This window comes from Tachysurus vachellii, chromosome 5, assembly GCF_030014155.1.
Source record: "Tachysurus vachellii isolate PV-2020 chromosome 5, HZAU_Pvac_v1, whole genome shotgun sequence".
Classification (NCBI taxonomy): domain Eukaryota; kingdom Metazoa; phylum Chordata; class Actinopteri; order Siluriformes; family Bagridae; genus Tachysurus; species Tachysurus vachellii.
Window position 1 is genome coordinate 24704854 of NC_083464.1, and position 17961 is coordinate 24722814.

Here is a 17961-nt window from a genome sequence, read left to right on the forward strand (position 1 = left end):
CCATTTCACATTGTCATTACACACTACAAAATACAAGATTCTACAGAAATATAGACTGATTTAAAAATGCAGACATGGAAGAGATGGAACAACCCAAACTAAGAGATATAACTGAAGCCATAATGAAGTATGTTTTCATTTCAGCATGCAGTTTGAATGATAAAAATAAGACACCGTAAAGTATAAAAAAAAGTCTATTTACTGAAAAGTAGCTGAAAACCAAAGGAGGTTAAACCCACATTATTATACATTGCAAAAATAATACACTTCTACTGAGCTTCCTATCTCTGAGCATTAAAGTAGACCATCAATAAAGTAGACCATGATGTTCCATGCTCTGCATCAATTACCATGTTCTGACTGCCAAGTCTCTCCTACAACAACTTCCTGTTGTCTGTGCTTAACACTCTAGCCCTGAAATGGAACATTTCATTCACACTGCAGCTCAAACGACTGTACTCTCAGCTCTTACTACTGCTGAAACATCCTTATACGTCCATTATACACTCATGTGAAGGCAACTTGAGATCTTTAATCTCTGCCAGTAAAAACTTATTCAAACCACTTAATACTGTTCCACACACGCTGTTCCGAGAATCTAGACCTTTACCTCCTTACAATATTGATTGACGTTTCTGTCTGATGCCTTTCCTTGTCTGACGAACAAGGAAACAACTTACTCCCCTCTACTGCCTGCTGTGATACTGTACCTTTTGATACTAAAGCAAATGTCTATATAGATAGATAGATAGATAGATAGATAGATAGATAGATAGATAATTGTGGTTTTTATTGTAATGTATTTAAATTCATATTTAAATGAATTTAAATTCATATAATTATTTATGAGAAATGCTGAAAAAAAAGAATAAATATCTTTTTTTTTAATAAAAGGCAGTAGGGCTACAACAAATTGTTCATTTGCAATGAATAATAATTTGTTTCTTTTTTCTGCAAACAAGTTTTCCAGGTTCTATGATTCTGCAAACCAGAAATACACACCACTGTTGACTAGTTTCCCCCAAATAAGACCATGTTTTAAAGCCATGTCTTCACCGACCTCTGTTTGTACACAGGAGCATTGTAATGCTGGAACAGGTTTGGACTCATAAGCTCCACTGAATGGAAAATGTAATGTTACCACATACAAAGACATAATATACCACCGTGTGTTTACTCCATTCTACTGCCTGCAGTGATACCTTTTGTGCTTAAAAGATCTCTAATAAATGGATAGATGGATAGATAGATAGATAGATAGATAGATAGATAGATAGATAGATAGATAGATAGATAGATAGATAGATAGATAGTTTTTTTTTTGTAATGTATTTAAATTCATCCATTCATCCATTTTCTGTATTATCTGTATTAGGGTCACGGGGAGCCCGGACACCATGGGCACAAGGTGGCGGAACAAAACACACACTGCTGCTATGCTACACCTATTCACATACTATGGACAATGTAGAGATGCTAATTAGTCTTTGGACTGGGGAGGAAACTGAAGTACCTCAAAGAAACCATCGATAAACAGAAAGAACATACAAACTCCACACACAGAGCAGAGACAGGAATTGAACCCCTAACTTTGGAGATGTGAGGCACACGTGTCACCCAAAATAATGAACTGCTGTATTATTTTATTTATTGTAAAAACATTCGTATTTACGTTCAAAACATTCATATTCAGTGTGTGAGATTATAAGATTATGGGTGTAATGTTGTGAAGAGTCACATTTGTCCCAGAAGACATCAGTGTGGGCAAATTAAACACAAAAAATGAACAACAATAAAATGGAGCAGTTATACTAGCATGTACCTTTCTTGGTGCACATGATCATCTGTAGGAGAAAAAAAAAAGCATGGTAAGTTTAATTACACTTAGTGACAGATGTTCTGTTGCATCAAAGGAAAACACATCGTTACATTCCTCTTCTATTGTAACATGCAGTATTGAAGCTTTTAATTAGAACAATTATTTGGTAATAAATAAAATGTTAACACAGATAATGGAGAAGCTTCATTTTGACCAAGGTTTACATGACCAATCTAAGACTATACATTCATACTTCTTTCCAATTGTCTAAACAGTTCTAATGTAACAGCTAGCTGGAGTTTATACATGTAATAAACAAATACCATCTTTTTGGCCATTTCTTTAAAGTCTTGAGGTGGCGGAGGAAGGTCTCTGGGTAGCATGACTTGTGATATTGCTAGGAAAGAAATTTAAAATTTAAAAAAAGAACTTTTATATATAACTTATAACCTGAATAATTGTACGGTATTATTTTATATTGTAAATTCGGCTTACCTGTAGCCCAATAAGCTACAAGAAGGAACATCAAAGTTCCTCGAGCCAGAGACATCGCAGATTCCTCCTGATGTCTATCACTGGCTAACAAACCATACATCAATTATTTTGAGATCAATATTAAATAATGTATACAATATTATCATTCATTCATTCATTTTCTACCACTTATCCGAACTATCTCGGGCGTCATCGGGCATCAAGGCAGGATACACCCTGGACGGAGTGCCAACCCATCGCACTCACCCATTCACTCACACACTACGGACAATTTTCCAGAGATGCCAATCAACCTACCATGCATGTCTTTGGACCAGGGGAGGAAACCGGAGTACCCGGAGGAAACCCCCGAGGCACGGGGAGAACATGCAAACTCCACACACACAAGGCTGAGCCGGGAATCGAACGCCCAACCCTAGAGGTGTGAAGCAAACGTGCTAACCACTAAGCCACCGTGCCCCCCCATATACAATATCATTTGTGATATTTGTATCATAAAGTAACCTTTGTTGCTACGAACATTTTTTACATAATAGACAAGTAGAACTCAGGAGACTCTCAACCCAGTGCTTAATGTGAGCCGGATCCTGGTCCGGAAAATGTCAGATTTTTGTGCCTGGTGACCTGGTGACCTGGTGCATGCGTGCGTGCATGTATTTAAATTTTATTCAAAATCAGCACCAAATGCACATTTGCATATTTGTATTTTCATTTGCATACAAGTTTTCTCTTTAAGAGAAGTGATTATACAATCTAATACAAACTGAACAAAATGAATACAGTATTGAAATGCGGTTGGGTGAAACATTTCACATTTACTCTAAATAACGATGAGTATGTACAGTCAAAAGAGAATATCTAAATATAACCCACGTCATACGTATGCGTGTCGTAGAAGTAATGTGCCTGGGACCTAATCAGAGCCACGTCATATTACTATGTTGTTTATAGTTTTTAAATGTGAACATGAAGGTGACCTAGAAGGTTCTTGTAGAAATGCTCCAGTCGAAGTGTAAAAGGAGCTGGTACTTTTCTTACAGTTATGGCTTGTCTCATACAAAGGTTATCAATTTCAGGAGGTTGTATGTGCTCTCTTTCTGTTCCCATAAATATAACTTTAAGCCCACCAACAATTTGGCTACCCACTCATTTCCATGCAGTTAACACGACCTGATCTTTGCTTCCCGCATTATGAATGAGTGAATTTGCTAGAAAGGTCTGTGAATGCAAAATATGACTATAGCCTGCTTCTGGTTAGAGAAAGCAACTAATTACTTATAGCATGGTTAATTTTTCTCTGGTGTGTATTTGAACTACAACTGGATTTTGTGCTCTTGTTTCCTTATCTGTTATTGCTGTTGTACTACTTTTGCTAAAAACATCAACAACAAAAAACCTATTCTCTTTGTCTCAATAAGCTGAGCAGTTTATATTTAAGAAATATTCATTTTACAATCCTAAACCTAATATAAAAATTTACCTTACCTTAAATGAGCTTCTCTTTTCCTAGAAGCACCAAGGGTCTTATCTCTCTGACGTCTGTTCTGTGTGCTAAAAAAAACAGATTTCTTCAGATATATCACTTAACATTTTTTTCATTGTCTGTGTTGTGTGTGTAATGTGTTGTTTCGTTCCTCAGGAAATTGTATATAAACTCTACACCTCAGAGTTTCAATACATCACACAAAGGATATTGCATTCCCAGACTTTCAGTTGAATTATGAGCCGAATGATCTTGTTTCACACCATGGTCCTTATGTACAACACCAGCAATTATTAAACAGCAATTGTGTTTGACATACTTGACAACACAACACAATGTTGGGTATTACAGAGTCCAGACTTCAATCAATGGATTAAATGCAAGTTTTTAAAGGTGTAAGTTTCCTTTAAGCATTGCACTTCAACCTGAGAGCACTTCTTAAAACATTTATACTCAGATTAAAACAAAAATATAGACGATAGATTAATTAATTAATCCATGTGTAGTAACCACTTTACCATGGTTTGTGTCATGGTGGATCAGGAGGAAATTCTGGAAACACTGGTCATGAAGCATGATGGTGATGGGATGCCAGAACATCTCAGGGCACCATGCACACATATTGACACATGGTGGCGATTTATTAATTCACCTACTGGTGTGTTTTTGGGAGGTGGGATAAAAAACAGAGGATGTGAGTGAAACTCATGTTGACGTAAGAAGAAAATTGACATACAGCAACTTGTGCTCTGGATCTGTAAGGAGGTAATGCTGCACCTAGCACCTCTTATGATAAAAAAAAAAAAGCTTAAGCTGCATTTATGGCAGTAAGCTGCTCATTTATAACTAAATCAACAAGTGAGGGCATCAACTGCACATTTGCATTTTTATATATTTGCATTTCTACAGAAGGAATGTGCCAGCGATGGCAGACTATCTGTAGACATATTTTGTTATGCAATATTACTCCCTTCTGTGTTTGAGGCCTCCGGTTCCCAATTTGTGAACTCATGTTTTTTCTTTTCCACTGTTGCCATGGTTTCTGTAGTCATGAACACAGAGTCACAGCTGGGACTTGTGAATCCATCCTAATAATGGCTCCACCTATGAGGATTTGGGAGGGCTGCATGGTTGCTGCTCTGTGTGAGCAAAATCCCATCAGGATTCATATACAGAAAAACAATGACTTGAAATTCCTATTTTCCACCACACACACACACACACACACACACACACACACTCATTCACACACACGACAAGGTGGAACAAAATTTTAATGTTTCTAATTTTAGCCAAATGTCAGCATACAAAAGCTACAAATGCAGGAATAAATAACTGGTCCATTTTTTTCCATATTAATTTAAATCACTGCATGATGAGTGTATAGCTGTGAATAGGCTAAATTCCTAAAATAATATAGAGATATTGTGGAAATGAATAACTGAACATGATACAGTATTTATTCTGTAATCATTCATCTATCGTCAATGATTCTTTTTATTTTCTAGATTCATATCAATAGCCAAACTTCATCCCAAACTATCCTCACCTTTTCATCTTTTATCGTGCTTAATGCTTAATAGTTTAATGCAGTGACCTCATAGAAAATACAAGACCACATGCTAAATACAAATATTTGCATGATTTTGTTCCCGGTCATTGAGACTGCCCAGAGAAATAATAGTAGTCTAATTTACAGTCATTACAATACAAGTATATTTTCACCTCAAATCTAGTTTTGATTAAATTTTATGTCAATTATAAACAGAGACCGACTTACTAAGTGTAGTGTTCTCCTTGCAGGACACAAACTGGATGATGTGGTTTGCTGTAGTAATACACATCCACTGTCCACCGGGAACAGGTAATGTGTTTAACAGGTAACAATCTCCTTTCCCCTCCCACTATTCAGTGACATAAGATGATGGGTTAACAAAGTCTGTAAAATGGGGATAAAAAAGAGAAAAGAAATACCAACGTCAAAAACTAATAAATAATGAATAAAATAATTATTAACAATGCCTTGCATTTAAACTTTTCTAAGTTCCTAGTGTTATAAATGCAGACTGAAATAGACTTACCTGGGATTATATGCCAAGAATCTACACAAGACATCCCATAATATTTAAAAATGGGCAAATTCAATACAGTTGGTTAAATGATTAAAGGTCATGCATAAATATTGCTGACTGCTGTGAAACCTACAAAAAGAACTATTTTCTACCTCAAGAAAAATTTCACATGATTAGCTAAATAAACTTGACTTTTGTCATGATTTTACAATAAATAAATAATAAATAATGTAGAGATATGAATGTAGAGAGCATACATTAAAAAACTGATTCATAAAGCCCAAGCATACAAAAACATGTCTGGGGCAAGGCTCGATAAAAGCATCACTAGGTAAGGATGGCATTAGTAAAGCTAATGATTTTAAAGGTAAAGTAGGTATACCGATGTTTATAGGACAGTAGTGGACACTGCACATAGCTGGGATTTATGCAAGAGCAGCAAGCAGAAAGACATTATTAAAAATAGTGATATAAAATCCCATTAACTCACATTACACGACATGGACACACAGACACACACACACACACACACACACACACACAGAGACTGGAATGGTTACAAACACTTGTTAACTCAGTACTGCTCAATCAATATGAGCACAAATCTTCAAAACCATGCTCCAAAATCTAATGGGAAGTTATCCTAACAGTGAGGAGACTGTTATAAAAGCAACTGAATCTGTAATGGGACGTTCAAAAAGCATCATCAGGTGTCCACAAACATTTAGCTTTTAGCTGTAGAGTGTGACTTGATGAAGAACTGCACAGTAACTCACAGTGCTTGTATGACAGTAAAGGTATTTGTATTATTAGATGGAGATTCTTATTGAGTCACCAAACATATAGATAATGGTTGTATAGTCTAAAACTAAGACCAAAACTAAATTATTCTGCCTTATACTACACTAGATTTGGTGGAAACTCAACACTGCCAATCTGCCAGAGAACAGCACCCCAGTGAAGCATGGTGGTGGTGGTACTGTAGGATCACGCTGAGGGGAATTTTGTTTATTTATTTATTTTTTATATCAGCAGAGAATCTTGTCAGATTGACAGCAAGTCTGTGACCCAAATGTTTTGTACTCAGGCTCAGTTACACAAGGACAATTAACATCAGTTGATGTTTGAATGAATATGTAGTGTCCATGTAGGTCCCTCTGGGGCTTATTAAGGCTTATTTAGAACATGTCCTTAATGAATCCTATTTGAATGCACTGAGCAAAGAACAAATTCTTCCATACCAATGCCCAAATGAGAAAGATAACAGACATTGTTCTATATTTCATTTATTTACATGTGATCTTTACAAAATTGTGTTATACAGAGAGATGAGTGAACGTTACATATGGTGTCTTTCAGAATGATAGGTTTTGTGAAATGTGCCTGATTCCTCAGAGACATTTGAGCCATGTTAAGTAATCAGTCCACATACTTTAGAAAAAAGAGAATCTGTGCTGTTGTTTTCTCCAAGTTTGACATCATAACATATTAATAATACTTTTGAAACCTGTATTTTGTAGAAAAAAATAGCTGCACTCGTGACTGGAAAAATGTGACAGGAAAAAAACTGTTTTTATGTAGCTTAAAATATCACTTGCTGGAATTTTATTAATTTTGGGGTGGATTCTGATACCATGTAGGATGTTATGAATCCAGTAGGTAATGTTTCTCATAAACATTTATGAGACAAATGTACATCTTAAGATCATATTTAAAAATGGAATGGAAACTTTCTGTATGATAGACGATAGCATTTGGCAAATATGTGTACAAAAATTGTGGAACAAAAAGTGGATAATGTTTTAATAGGAAGAAAAATGCTTTTAGAATTTGTGACCTCTCCTGTGCAGTCGATGTGACTATAGTAACACTTGATTGTGGTATTTTGTTCACTTCGGTGGAGTTGACATTCATCTCCATAGTGTTTACATCCCCATAGTCTCATTTAACAAACGAGCCAGCGTCTTCTCCCCTGATAAATGCCAATTAGAAAATAGCTCAAGAAAAGCATTGTTTCTCATTGTTTTATGGAACATATAGAGTTTAAAACTGCTTCATATGTTTGCTGAAGCCTTCTCTTCCACTTTCTGCTGAATTTTCCTTGGTAGGTCTGGATCACTGAAGTGACCTGAAAAATAGTGTAAAACAAATTTTTTTTTAGCTCTCGGGTGTTTACAATCAAATGAATGTATAGTCAATATGTCTAAACCTATGGAATCGGTGAAATCAAGAGACCAACCCTGATCTCAGACCTGAGACCTCTTGAAAACAAATGGATTTTAAAGCTCTTTTGTAGGATCCAGGAATGGAAAAGAATTTTTGTATGTTTAAAATCATACATGGATTTACTATGTTAATCCATGTATGCAAGAGTGAACAAGAAAGCTTTTCGACAAAAAGTGAATATTGCAATTGGTATAGATGTGTATTTTTTGTATGCAGTGGGTAAAATAAGAATAAGAATTCTTGTCAAGCATTACTTTGATAATTAGTGTTAATAATTGTCATAAGTCCTTTAGTCGATGCATGATAGCTCAAGTAACTGAGAGAATGATTAAAACCTAAAAGCGTTTAGAATTACAGCAACAACAAACCTCTTTCAATATAAGCATTCAATGTTCAAGTCACCTGTTCCTGCATGAATCACCAAAATCCTCAGAAAGTGATGTCAGAATGATTATTGTATTAACTCACAAAAGGACAGTCAACTGATTTTTACCTACTGCTTGCCATGCAAGTCTGATTAACTAAGCCCTATATCATGGAGAATATGACAAGCTTGCTAGCATAAGTTGTTTGTTCAAAGTTGTTAATGGAGAAACAATGTATATTTAGAATGAAATACAGCGAACAGTATGTTATGTAAGTTTGTTATGCCATTTGTTATGACAGTTTATTTTTGTTACCACACTTTCAATAGTGAGCTTGATTATGCTTTAGTGCCTTAAAACTTGAATGTGGTGTATTTCCCATAAATTTCTGCACCGTGACATCATGTCAGTAAATAAGACTGGGCCAGAGACATGATAGAGCATAAAACCAAGGAACAAAGACATAAAAAAAAACCACAAATGCACGTGAGGTTAACTGAAACCAGACTAATGAGTCAGAACCTGTAGAACTGGAAAATGCACCGCAAGATTATAAGGGAGATTTTGTGATACAATTAACCGTTGAAAAATATTCATAGAAGGGTGTGGAGGTCCTGTTGACTAAGTGTAAGTGTATTCAAGAAGAGAAGAGCACCACAGCACGACAGGGATGGTCTGAATGCATGCTGTGGCATGTCAGTAATGCAAATGCGATGGAAAAGACTTAAGCAAGCTGTTTTACAGCAATGTTTTACTGTTTTTGATATTTTTAATAACAATAATATTAATAATAATAATAATAATGAGTAGAAGAAGACTAAAATAGTTTTTCGTTCATTGTGTTTTAGTACCATAATTTTAGCTGAAGCCAGCGATAAGCTACACAGTAAGAATGCTTCCTTACCTCCAAACGTTACACAACACTTGTTGATGCTCTAAATTTAATTCCACATCTTAAAACCCTCGACTAAAAGCATGATGCTGGTGTTTGATCTAATTTTCCTATATCTATAAGTAATATTTTCTAATGGCTCATAAATCATTACTATATCCTTGCATATCAATTCATGTTACTCTAGTAGTACCTATTATGTATATCCTTAATCCTGCAGTACAAAACATACAACCAGGTACTGTATGGAGAATGAACCTCGACCTCAAACTCAAATATCACTGTGCTGCCAATTATTTACTTAAATACATGGCACTATGGCCCTTTTCACCGTCAGTGAATACGTCTGATGAGCAGCTGTACCATTATCGCTACAAACCTAAGGTATATGGATAAGTTTTATACATTGTTTTTGGCCCTATAGTGTTTTGCTAATGCTTTGTATTTTACGACTCTGCTGGGAAATGCCAACCAAATGTACATATATACGATGACAATATAGATATTCTAATTTATATTCTTACATATATTTTTAGAAAGAGTAGCATTTTGTCACTAAACTCTCCACAGAAATCTATTCTTCCAAAAAAAAATAAAAATTTTAAATCTAAACTATCAACCACTTTCATTTAATTAACTAACTGACTTCTACTGAACAAGTAATTAAACAGTAAAGACTATTTTCACATTAGTAATCATCATCTAAATCTATATGCATTACATTCAAATACGTTTTTTTTTTAGATATTAAAGCAAATGTATTACCTGCAGCAAATTCACGGATATCTGTAGGTCTTTTAACAAACACGTCTCTGAGGAGTGACAGGAGACAGAAAGAAAATGGTAAATACCTTTGAGTAGAAATACATATTTCATGTTTTTAATATTTATTGAATTTGATTCAGCTATATGAATTGAGTAATATTGCGAAATAAAGATTCATTTGCAATATTTAAATTCCTTAAGCATTCTTTAAATTGTAAGACACAATGACACGAATGATACAAAAGTAAACAATCATACATTTACAAAAGATAAGCCATATATATAATATATATTTATTATTGTCAGGATTCAGCCCGGACTTTTGGCCATGCGCCTTTGTTTATGTTCCGTGTCGTCTTTGTCCCGCCTTTGTTTACTCCTCCCCGTCTCTACACACCTGTTCCCTAATGTTAATTGTTATGTCTATTTAACCGATGACAGCAGGGAATCATCGTCAGTGTACCCTCGTCCTTTGTCCCTGTTTTATGTATTATTAGTTATTAAATCCTATTTATTTGAAGCTATCCTATATCTGGGTCTGTCTTCCTCCTCCCGGTTGTGACAATTATATTATATATTTATATATAAATATATATAAACGCACCACACTGGTGCATTTATTCAATCAGCAAATCAAGTGGCAGCAGCGCAATGCATAAAATCATGCCGTTACATGTCAAGAGCTTCAATAAATGTTAAGAATGAAGAAAATGTCTAATCTCTTGTGACTTTAACCATGGCATGATTGTTGATATCAGATGGACTGGTTAGAGTGTTTCAGAAACGTCTGATTTCACACACTAGCAGAACTGCACAAGCACATGCGGTGAACAGAGGCTCCTGCAGGCTGAAACACCTTGTCGATCAGAGGAAAATGACCAGATTGGTCTGAGGTGAAACCTAGAGTTGGATGGGCTACCATCTTCAATTGTCCGGTTTCTAGGAGCAAGTGTCTATGATAGCCTCAAATTCCTATTCTTGGCTGACATGAATGGAACCTATAGAAAGATGTCTTCAGCTGTTGTAGCTTATACATCTTAAGATTCAATGTTTTGTGCATGATGGGCTGCTTTTCTGCTTATCAAGGTTGTAAAGAGTGATGATATTTGGTGCCATAGACTTCCTGACAGCTCAAATCAATCTGGCCAACAAGCCATTTCCACCCGGAGACCTACTGCTTACTCAATAGTTTCTTTACCATTCTGTTCAAACTTGTTCGGAAATATCTCTAGCAGCTTATCTAAAACTAACAAACACTCCATGATTCAAGTCACAGAGATCACATTTTTCTTCATTCTAATGTTTGATGTGAATATTACATGACGTTCTTGACTGATAGAATAACTGCATAAATAAAGAAAATAGTAGCATTGTATAAATGTAATTTTTTAAGTGGATGTTTCTTGTGCTGAATCTCACCATAAACTGTTCCTAATCATTGGGATATTTACCTCAGAAAATCACTCAGCAGCATTTCTACTTCTGGATGAGCTCTCAGATACATTTCATTCGCTATTTTGGTCTTGATCTAAGGGTAAAAGTCAAAGTGAAATCAACACAGTTAAAAACATTTGACCAATTTTAGATTTCTTTTACTACAATACTTAATTTGTGATACAAGATATTGTCGTCAGTAAGTCCAACAGAATGGTCCGTGTATCTTGCGTTGCTAAAGCCTGTTATATGTAATTCTACTCTTAAGAACATTACTGGAAGAAAGAGCTACTGTAATTCTTCACTGAAAATGAAAAAAAAAGACATTTATTGACATATTCACTGTATCAACTGGGTAAAAAGTGCAGACAGCTATACAATAGTTAAGATGCTTCAGCAACACTCTCTGCTAATAGGAACATAAAACCAAAGTCATGCAAGCCCCATAAATAAACACTGAAAGATGAATGGGTTGTACTGAAGAGCTCAGTGACTTTCAATGTCATAGAACAGCATGTTTGCCCCTAATCCTGCTCAGTCTGCCAGCACCAATTGTAAATGCTATTACTGGGAATTAGAAGGAGAAGCAACAGCTCAGTGACCATGTGGTAGACTGTGAAAAATTACAGAATGGAGTGGCTGTGAGCTGAAGCTGGTAAAAATCACAGATTTCCAACCTGTTTCAGGAAACAACATCAGCAAAAGAATGTTTTTGGAGCTTCATGAAATGTCTTTTCATGGCCAAGCAGCTGCACACAAGCCTAAACACACTCTGCACAAAGTCAAGTGTTAGTTGGACTCAGTGGAGCAGTGGAATTGTCTTCTCAGAAGTAATGAATAACCCTGCTCTCTCTGGCTGTCGGATGGAGGCGTTTTGGGTTTTGGTGGATGCCAGGAGAGTGACGTGACCCATACTCAGAATTCGTTCTCTGCATTTAACCCATCCAAAGTGCACACACACAGCAGTGAACACACACACCATGAACACACACCGGTGGGGTTCAGTGCCTTGCTCACTTCAGTCGTGGCCGGCCCGAGACTCGAACCCGCAACCTTAGGGTTAGGAGTCAAACTGTCTAACCATTAGGCCACAACTTCCCCAGAAAGCATAGTACCAACTGTAAAGTAATGTGTGGTGGAAGAAGGTTAATGGTCTGGAGTTGTTCTTCAGGACTTGTTCCATAGTCCCAGTGAAGAGAAAGGTTGAATCTGCAACATTTTACATTTACAGCTTTTGGCAGATGCCCTTATCCAGAGCGACATACAAAAGTGCTTAACTCTGGTTCACTAGGTTACATATTTAAGATACCATGAGTTTATAACATTGATCAGTTTTTAATTTCTTTTTTTAAATGCAACAAACAGGAAAAGAAGTGCTAGTTGGGTGCTAGCATATACAGATATTTTGGACAACTGCTTCCAAACAGTTTTATGAATTCTCTTACGTGTTCCGGTATCACTATCTCCCTCTGCACAATGCAAGGTATATAAACGGGATAAACTGAAACTTTGATTGTGAGCCGGACCTTCTCCTCCCACATCTGTGTCTGACCTCACTTATAATCTTTTGACAGAAAAGTCACAAATTCCAAAAGAGACACTCTGTATAAAGCTTTTCCAGATGTACGAAGGCTCTTATAGTCAGATGTCCAACAAGCTCACACAGTGTACATTTACTCACCAGCTTTTTTTCAGGTACAACTAACATATTACATATACAGTTATGGACTGTAGCCTATATGTTCCTGTCACAATCCCACACTAGCTAACATGGAGCAGACAGAGGACCTGGTGGAGGCCATCAGGGGGGGATGTGGCCATCTGGGGGGGATGTGGTAGCCAAGTGGTTAAGGTGTTGGACTACCAATCGGAAGGTTGTGAGTTCGATTCCTACACCCACCTAGCTGCCACTGCTGGGCCCCTGAGCAAGGCCCTTATCCCTCAATTGCTCAGTTGTATAAAAAAAGAGATAAAAATGTAAGTCGCTCTGGATAAGGGCGTCTGCTAAATGCTGTAAATGTACAGTAAATGTAAAATGGACCACCGTGAGCACAGGATGTGATGTATCCTGCATGGTATGAGAATCAAAAGGTTATTAGTGTCTTAATTAGTCTTTTAGTTTAAAAACAGGCCAAGCTGATTAAGCTGAAACACAAACTTTGCCAAACTTATATTTTCTGTCTTTACTATTTTCTTAGAAACAGCTGGACTTTCTACAGTGAATAGATATTTTATTAGACATATAGTTACATCTAAACATCTATACATTGCTCATACAACCACAAAAGGAACTTATTATAACCCGAACCATAAATAAATATTTTAACCACAGAGACTTACACAGACCACTTATAAAAGCAACGCCTTGTCTCTTAAACGCTGAAAATACCGGGCACTTTACCGTTTTTTTCTTCTAGTTTACAACTTTTACACATTTTCCGACTACAGATTACCTTAAACTGGCGCAATTTTTCCTTTTGCTCAGGGCTCAGTGCCCCTATGTCAGCTTTCTCCAGTCCTCGGTCCGCCATTACGTACCGCTTCTCCTTACACACCTGCAACTGACTGCCTGGCTAAAGCGAACAGGTTGCTAGGCAACAAGCCACAAGCGTTCTAATTGTGAAATCATGACGACGGTCATTGATATAGTTATTAATACAGCTAATTAATACAATATCGACCACTAATCCTAACGCTAACTGTATCCTCTGTAAGCAAGGGAACGTTTTGGCTCTTTTAAGTTGATTAATAAACGCGAAATATAAATAAATAAATAAATAAATCGGTTTTCTATGAGGGGGAAGATCCAAATGCCCAAACATGGTCGTTGAATTCCTATCCTTCCGGTGACATTTCGTCCCCACCAGGATTTATATAAACACGTCTCTCATCCCACCCACTTCGCTAAACATTTCTCCATATCATCAACAAATCAGCTCAAACCAAAGGGTTTCTGTGGTTTACTCATTCTCTGTTTGTAAAATTGAGTGTTTGTAGTTAGTCATTCCCGTGACTATCCAGTGTCCCATATGAAGGCATGTAACATCTTAATAGCAAACCTCAATACAAGGTTACTTTTTATTTAATAATGCATTATAAATGAACTCTCATGAGTTGTTGCACCTCCAGACTTTTACCTTGTGTTAGGAGGAATGCAACGCACATCTTGTACATCTAACATAATCTATATGGGCAAAAGAAATACCTGGCCATCAGACCCATATGTACATCCAGATTCAGCCTCTACCCATTTTTGCTGTTATCTATATCACCTATATTAAGATAGTGCATCATTGCAGTCTGCCACTCAAAGCATTTGTCACATACACATACATACAGAGTACGACATGCAGTGAAATGCAGTGAAATGAAGGTCTTCCCACCCTCACAAATTTCCAGGGAAAGTCAAAATGGGATGGTAATATTCTCTTTATTGTTAAAACATGAATGAATACAGTTGAAAATACCATCCATGCAATTAATAACTCCTCTCTGAACCACAGTCCACCTGTGATACACAAACATCATTGAACTGACTGACATTATAATTAACTGTATTTATTTCTATTATTGTATATTTGCATTGTTATATTATTATCATATATCATATATATCTCATATATATCCATCATTGAATCCATCCTCTGCACCTCAATTACTGTTTGGTTCAGCTCAGCTACCAAATCTGACCTCAGAAGACTACAGAGGGTAGTCCGGACTGCTGAGTGAACCATTGTCACAACTCTCCCCACTCTCCAAGACCTGTACTTCTCCAGAGTGTGCAAAAGGGCAAAGACAATCACTCTGGACTCCTCACATCCAGCACACTCCCTCTTTGAACTGTTGCCATCTGGTTGATGCTACAGAGCCCTGAGCACCAGAACAACCAGACATAGGAACATTATATATATATATCATATATATGTATTCAATTAATAATAATTCATATTAAGCAATTTATTATTTATTATATATATACATATATATCTCCAAAATCATTTACATACATTTCCCTTTAGACTTAAAGATGTTATTGCTGCTAAAGTTGGCTCTACCAAATATTACCAAATATATATATATATATGGCAGTTCTCCTTCCTGCCTTGCTGGTGATGATCCTGAACACACATAAAAAAGAAACTGTGCTTAGCCAAGTGAAATGTTCTGTGCTAAAGTATGCTTGTATGTGGTAATTAATCAACTGATGATTTTCTGAATATTTTAACTAAACTGATCAAATGATGCTTTTTCTAATTTTGCTAGAATATCGAGTGCTGCAGGGATGATGTATTTTTGTAGGCCAATCTGGAATTTAGTATCATCATGGTTCCCTTGACAAAATGAAGGTTTGGACAAAATGGAGTTTTCCACGATCCTGCTTTGCTTTATACTGAACAAAGTTGTTCTTTTCCAACGTGTGACTGACCTTAGTCAGACTTTCATCACACCTTTATCACACGTTTAGCAGACTTTTGTCATGAGCCCCCCTCTCTACAGGCAATGAAGGACGTGTGAATATTCTAATGTAGCCACCCCCATTTTTAGCTGTTGTAATGCAATTCCAGGGCACAACCTGAAGATGGGGCTTTGCTCACAAATACTTTCTGACCCTGACTTTACAGGTCAGAGACAACATTTTTTTAAGAGTATAGAAGCAGTTTTCTCTTTCACCTTTTACCTGTCCAGCAGGAAGATAGTAGGAAGGACCTGAAACTTTAATGTCATTATCACACACTGGAGAGAGACAGACATATGGATGTTGTATTTGGTGACACTGTGGGTTTTGATCTTGTGCAAATTAAAGTCGGTTTTTATTATAAATCGACTTTAATTTGCACAAGTTCAAAACCCACAGTGTCACCAAATACAATATCCATATATATATTTGATTTGAACCAAGGACAAGATCTTTTCAGGACATGCATCTATGACCTGTTTAGACTTTAACCCTCTTATTACAGTATGTTGCAGGTCAAATTGACCTCAAATTGCTAAGGTTTGTCATTGCCATAGTACATGATATTTATATAACCCTTGTGCAGACATGGGGTCTATTTGACTCATCTGGAAAGTTTAATGTGTCATAACGTACTCGGTTACGAACGTAACCTCGGTTCCCTGAGATACGGAACGAGTACTGTGTATGGGGAAAAGCTCCTTTTTTCCTCAATACAGAAGCCTTTTTCAATAACGCAGTGCAACTGCACTGCCATTGGTTTAATCTGTAAACTTTTTTAAACCAATGATGGCGCTGCGTAGCTGCGCGAGCCTGTGGCGATGCAGCGCGCCAAAGCCCGCTAAAAAGGGGCGGGGCGTATAGCTATATAAGCAGGCAAATCGCCAGAGGAAATCAGGTCATACGACTGAAGCGACGACACTGAAGCCGCAGCCTCGTGGCACAGCATATAACGCAGTACTCGTTCCGTATCTCAGGGAACCGAGGTTACGTTCGTAACTGAGTACGTTCCCTTTCGATACTCCACTCATACTGCGTATGGGGAACGAATTCAACCGCGCCGTGCCACGGTAGGGAACGATAAGACTTATCTTGAACACCCTGGGGCCCAGAGGATAAGTGAGAGGGCCGGAGCCGTCGAACCCTTGACGCAACACTGCTAAGAGGGAGCAAGCTCCCCGGAGGTGGTATGATGACGGAGTCTGAAGAGGCCGTCGTATCAAACCGAAAGAACCCGAGCGTGCAAGGTCGTGATGTCCAGGTTATAGAATCTGACAAAAGTGGATGGCGAGGACCAACAGATGTCCTTGACAGAGAGAGCACCAGACCAGGCCCATGAAGAGGCCATCCCTCTAGTGGAGTGGGCTCTTACTCCTATGGGGCACTCAAGACCCATAGAAGAGTAACATAGAGCGATAGCGTCGACTATCCAACGCGAGAGGCGTTGCTTTGAGACCGAAGACCCCTTGGTGCGGCCACCAAAGCAGACAAAAAGCTGGTCAGATTGCCTGAACGGCTGTGACCGCTCAATGTATACCCTCAAAGCCCTCACTGGGCAGAGTAAATTCAGCTCTCGCTCACCTGACAACAGAGGCAGAGCCGAGAGAGAAACGAAACTACCTGTGCTCTAAATGGCGTTGAGAGCACTTTAGGTACGTAGTCATGCCTGGGTTTTAAAATGACCTTTGAGTCATTGGGCCCAAACTCAAGGCATGCAGGGCTCACCGAGAGGGCCTGCAAATCGCCAACACGCTTGACCGATGCTAGAGCAAGTAGCAGAGCTGTTTTGAGCGTTAGGGGCCGAAGGCCAGCTGACCGCAGTGGTTCAAAGGGAGGTCCTTTGAGCGCTTCAAGGACCGTGTGAAGGTCCCAAGTGGGAGCGGTGAGAGGACGTGGGGGCTTCAACCGCCTAGCACCTCTCAGGAAACGCACAATGAGGCCGTTTCGACCCACT

The 17961-nt window shown here is 37.6% G+C and overlaps 1 protein-coding gene across 1 annotated transcript; it reads right to left on the bottom strand.

The window, feature by feature from the left end:
- Nucleotides 1-7139: 7139 nt before the first annotated feature.
- LOC132845363 (RIIa domain-containing protein 1-like) lies at nucleotides 7140-14177 on the bottom strand. Its single transcript, XM_060869320.1, has 4 exons — nucleotides 14005-14177; nucleotides 11569-11645; nucleotides 10118-10164; nucleotides 7140-7997 (listed from the first exon to the last, which is right to left on the bottom strand). The coding sequence occupies exons 1-4, from the start codon at nucleotides 14080-14082 to the stop codon at nucleotides 7924-7926; spliced, it is 276 nt and encodes a 91-aa protein (XP_060725303.1). The 5' UTR covers nucleotides 14083-14177; the 3' UTR covers nucleotides 7140-7923.
- Between the last annotated feature and the right edge of the window lie 3784 nt (nucleotides 14178-17961).

Bases quoted from the DNA above. Each gene is read 5' to 3' on its own strand.
- LOC132845363 (XM_060869320.1), bottom strand. From the start codon at position 14,082: ATGGCGGACCGAGGACTGGAGAAAGCTGACATAGGGGCACTGAGCCCT. The intron at 11,646-14,004 runs GTAATCTGTAGT...TTTTACCCTTAG, and splicing joins AAAAATTGCGCCAGTTTAAG to ATCAAGACCAAAATAGCGAA. The intron at 7,998-10,117 runs GTAATACATTTG...ACTATTTTTCAG, and splicing joins TATCCGTGAATTTGCTGCAG to GTCACTTCAGTGATCCAGAC.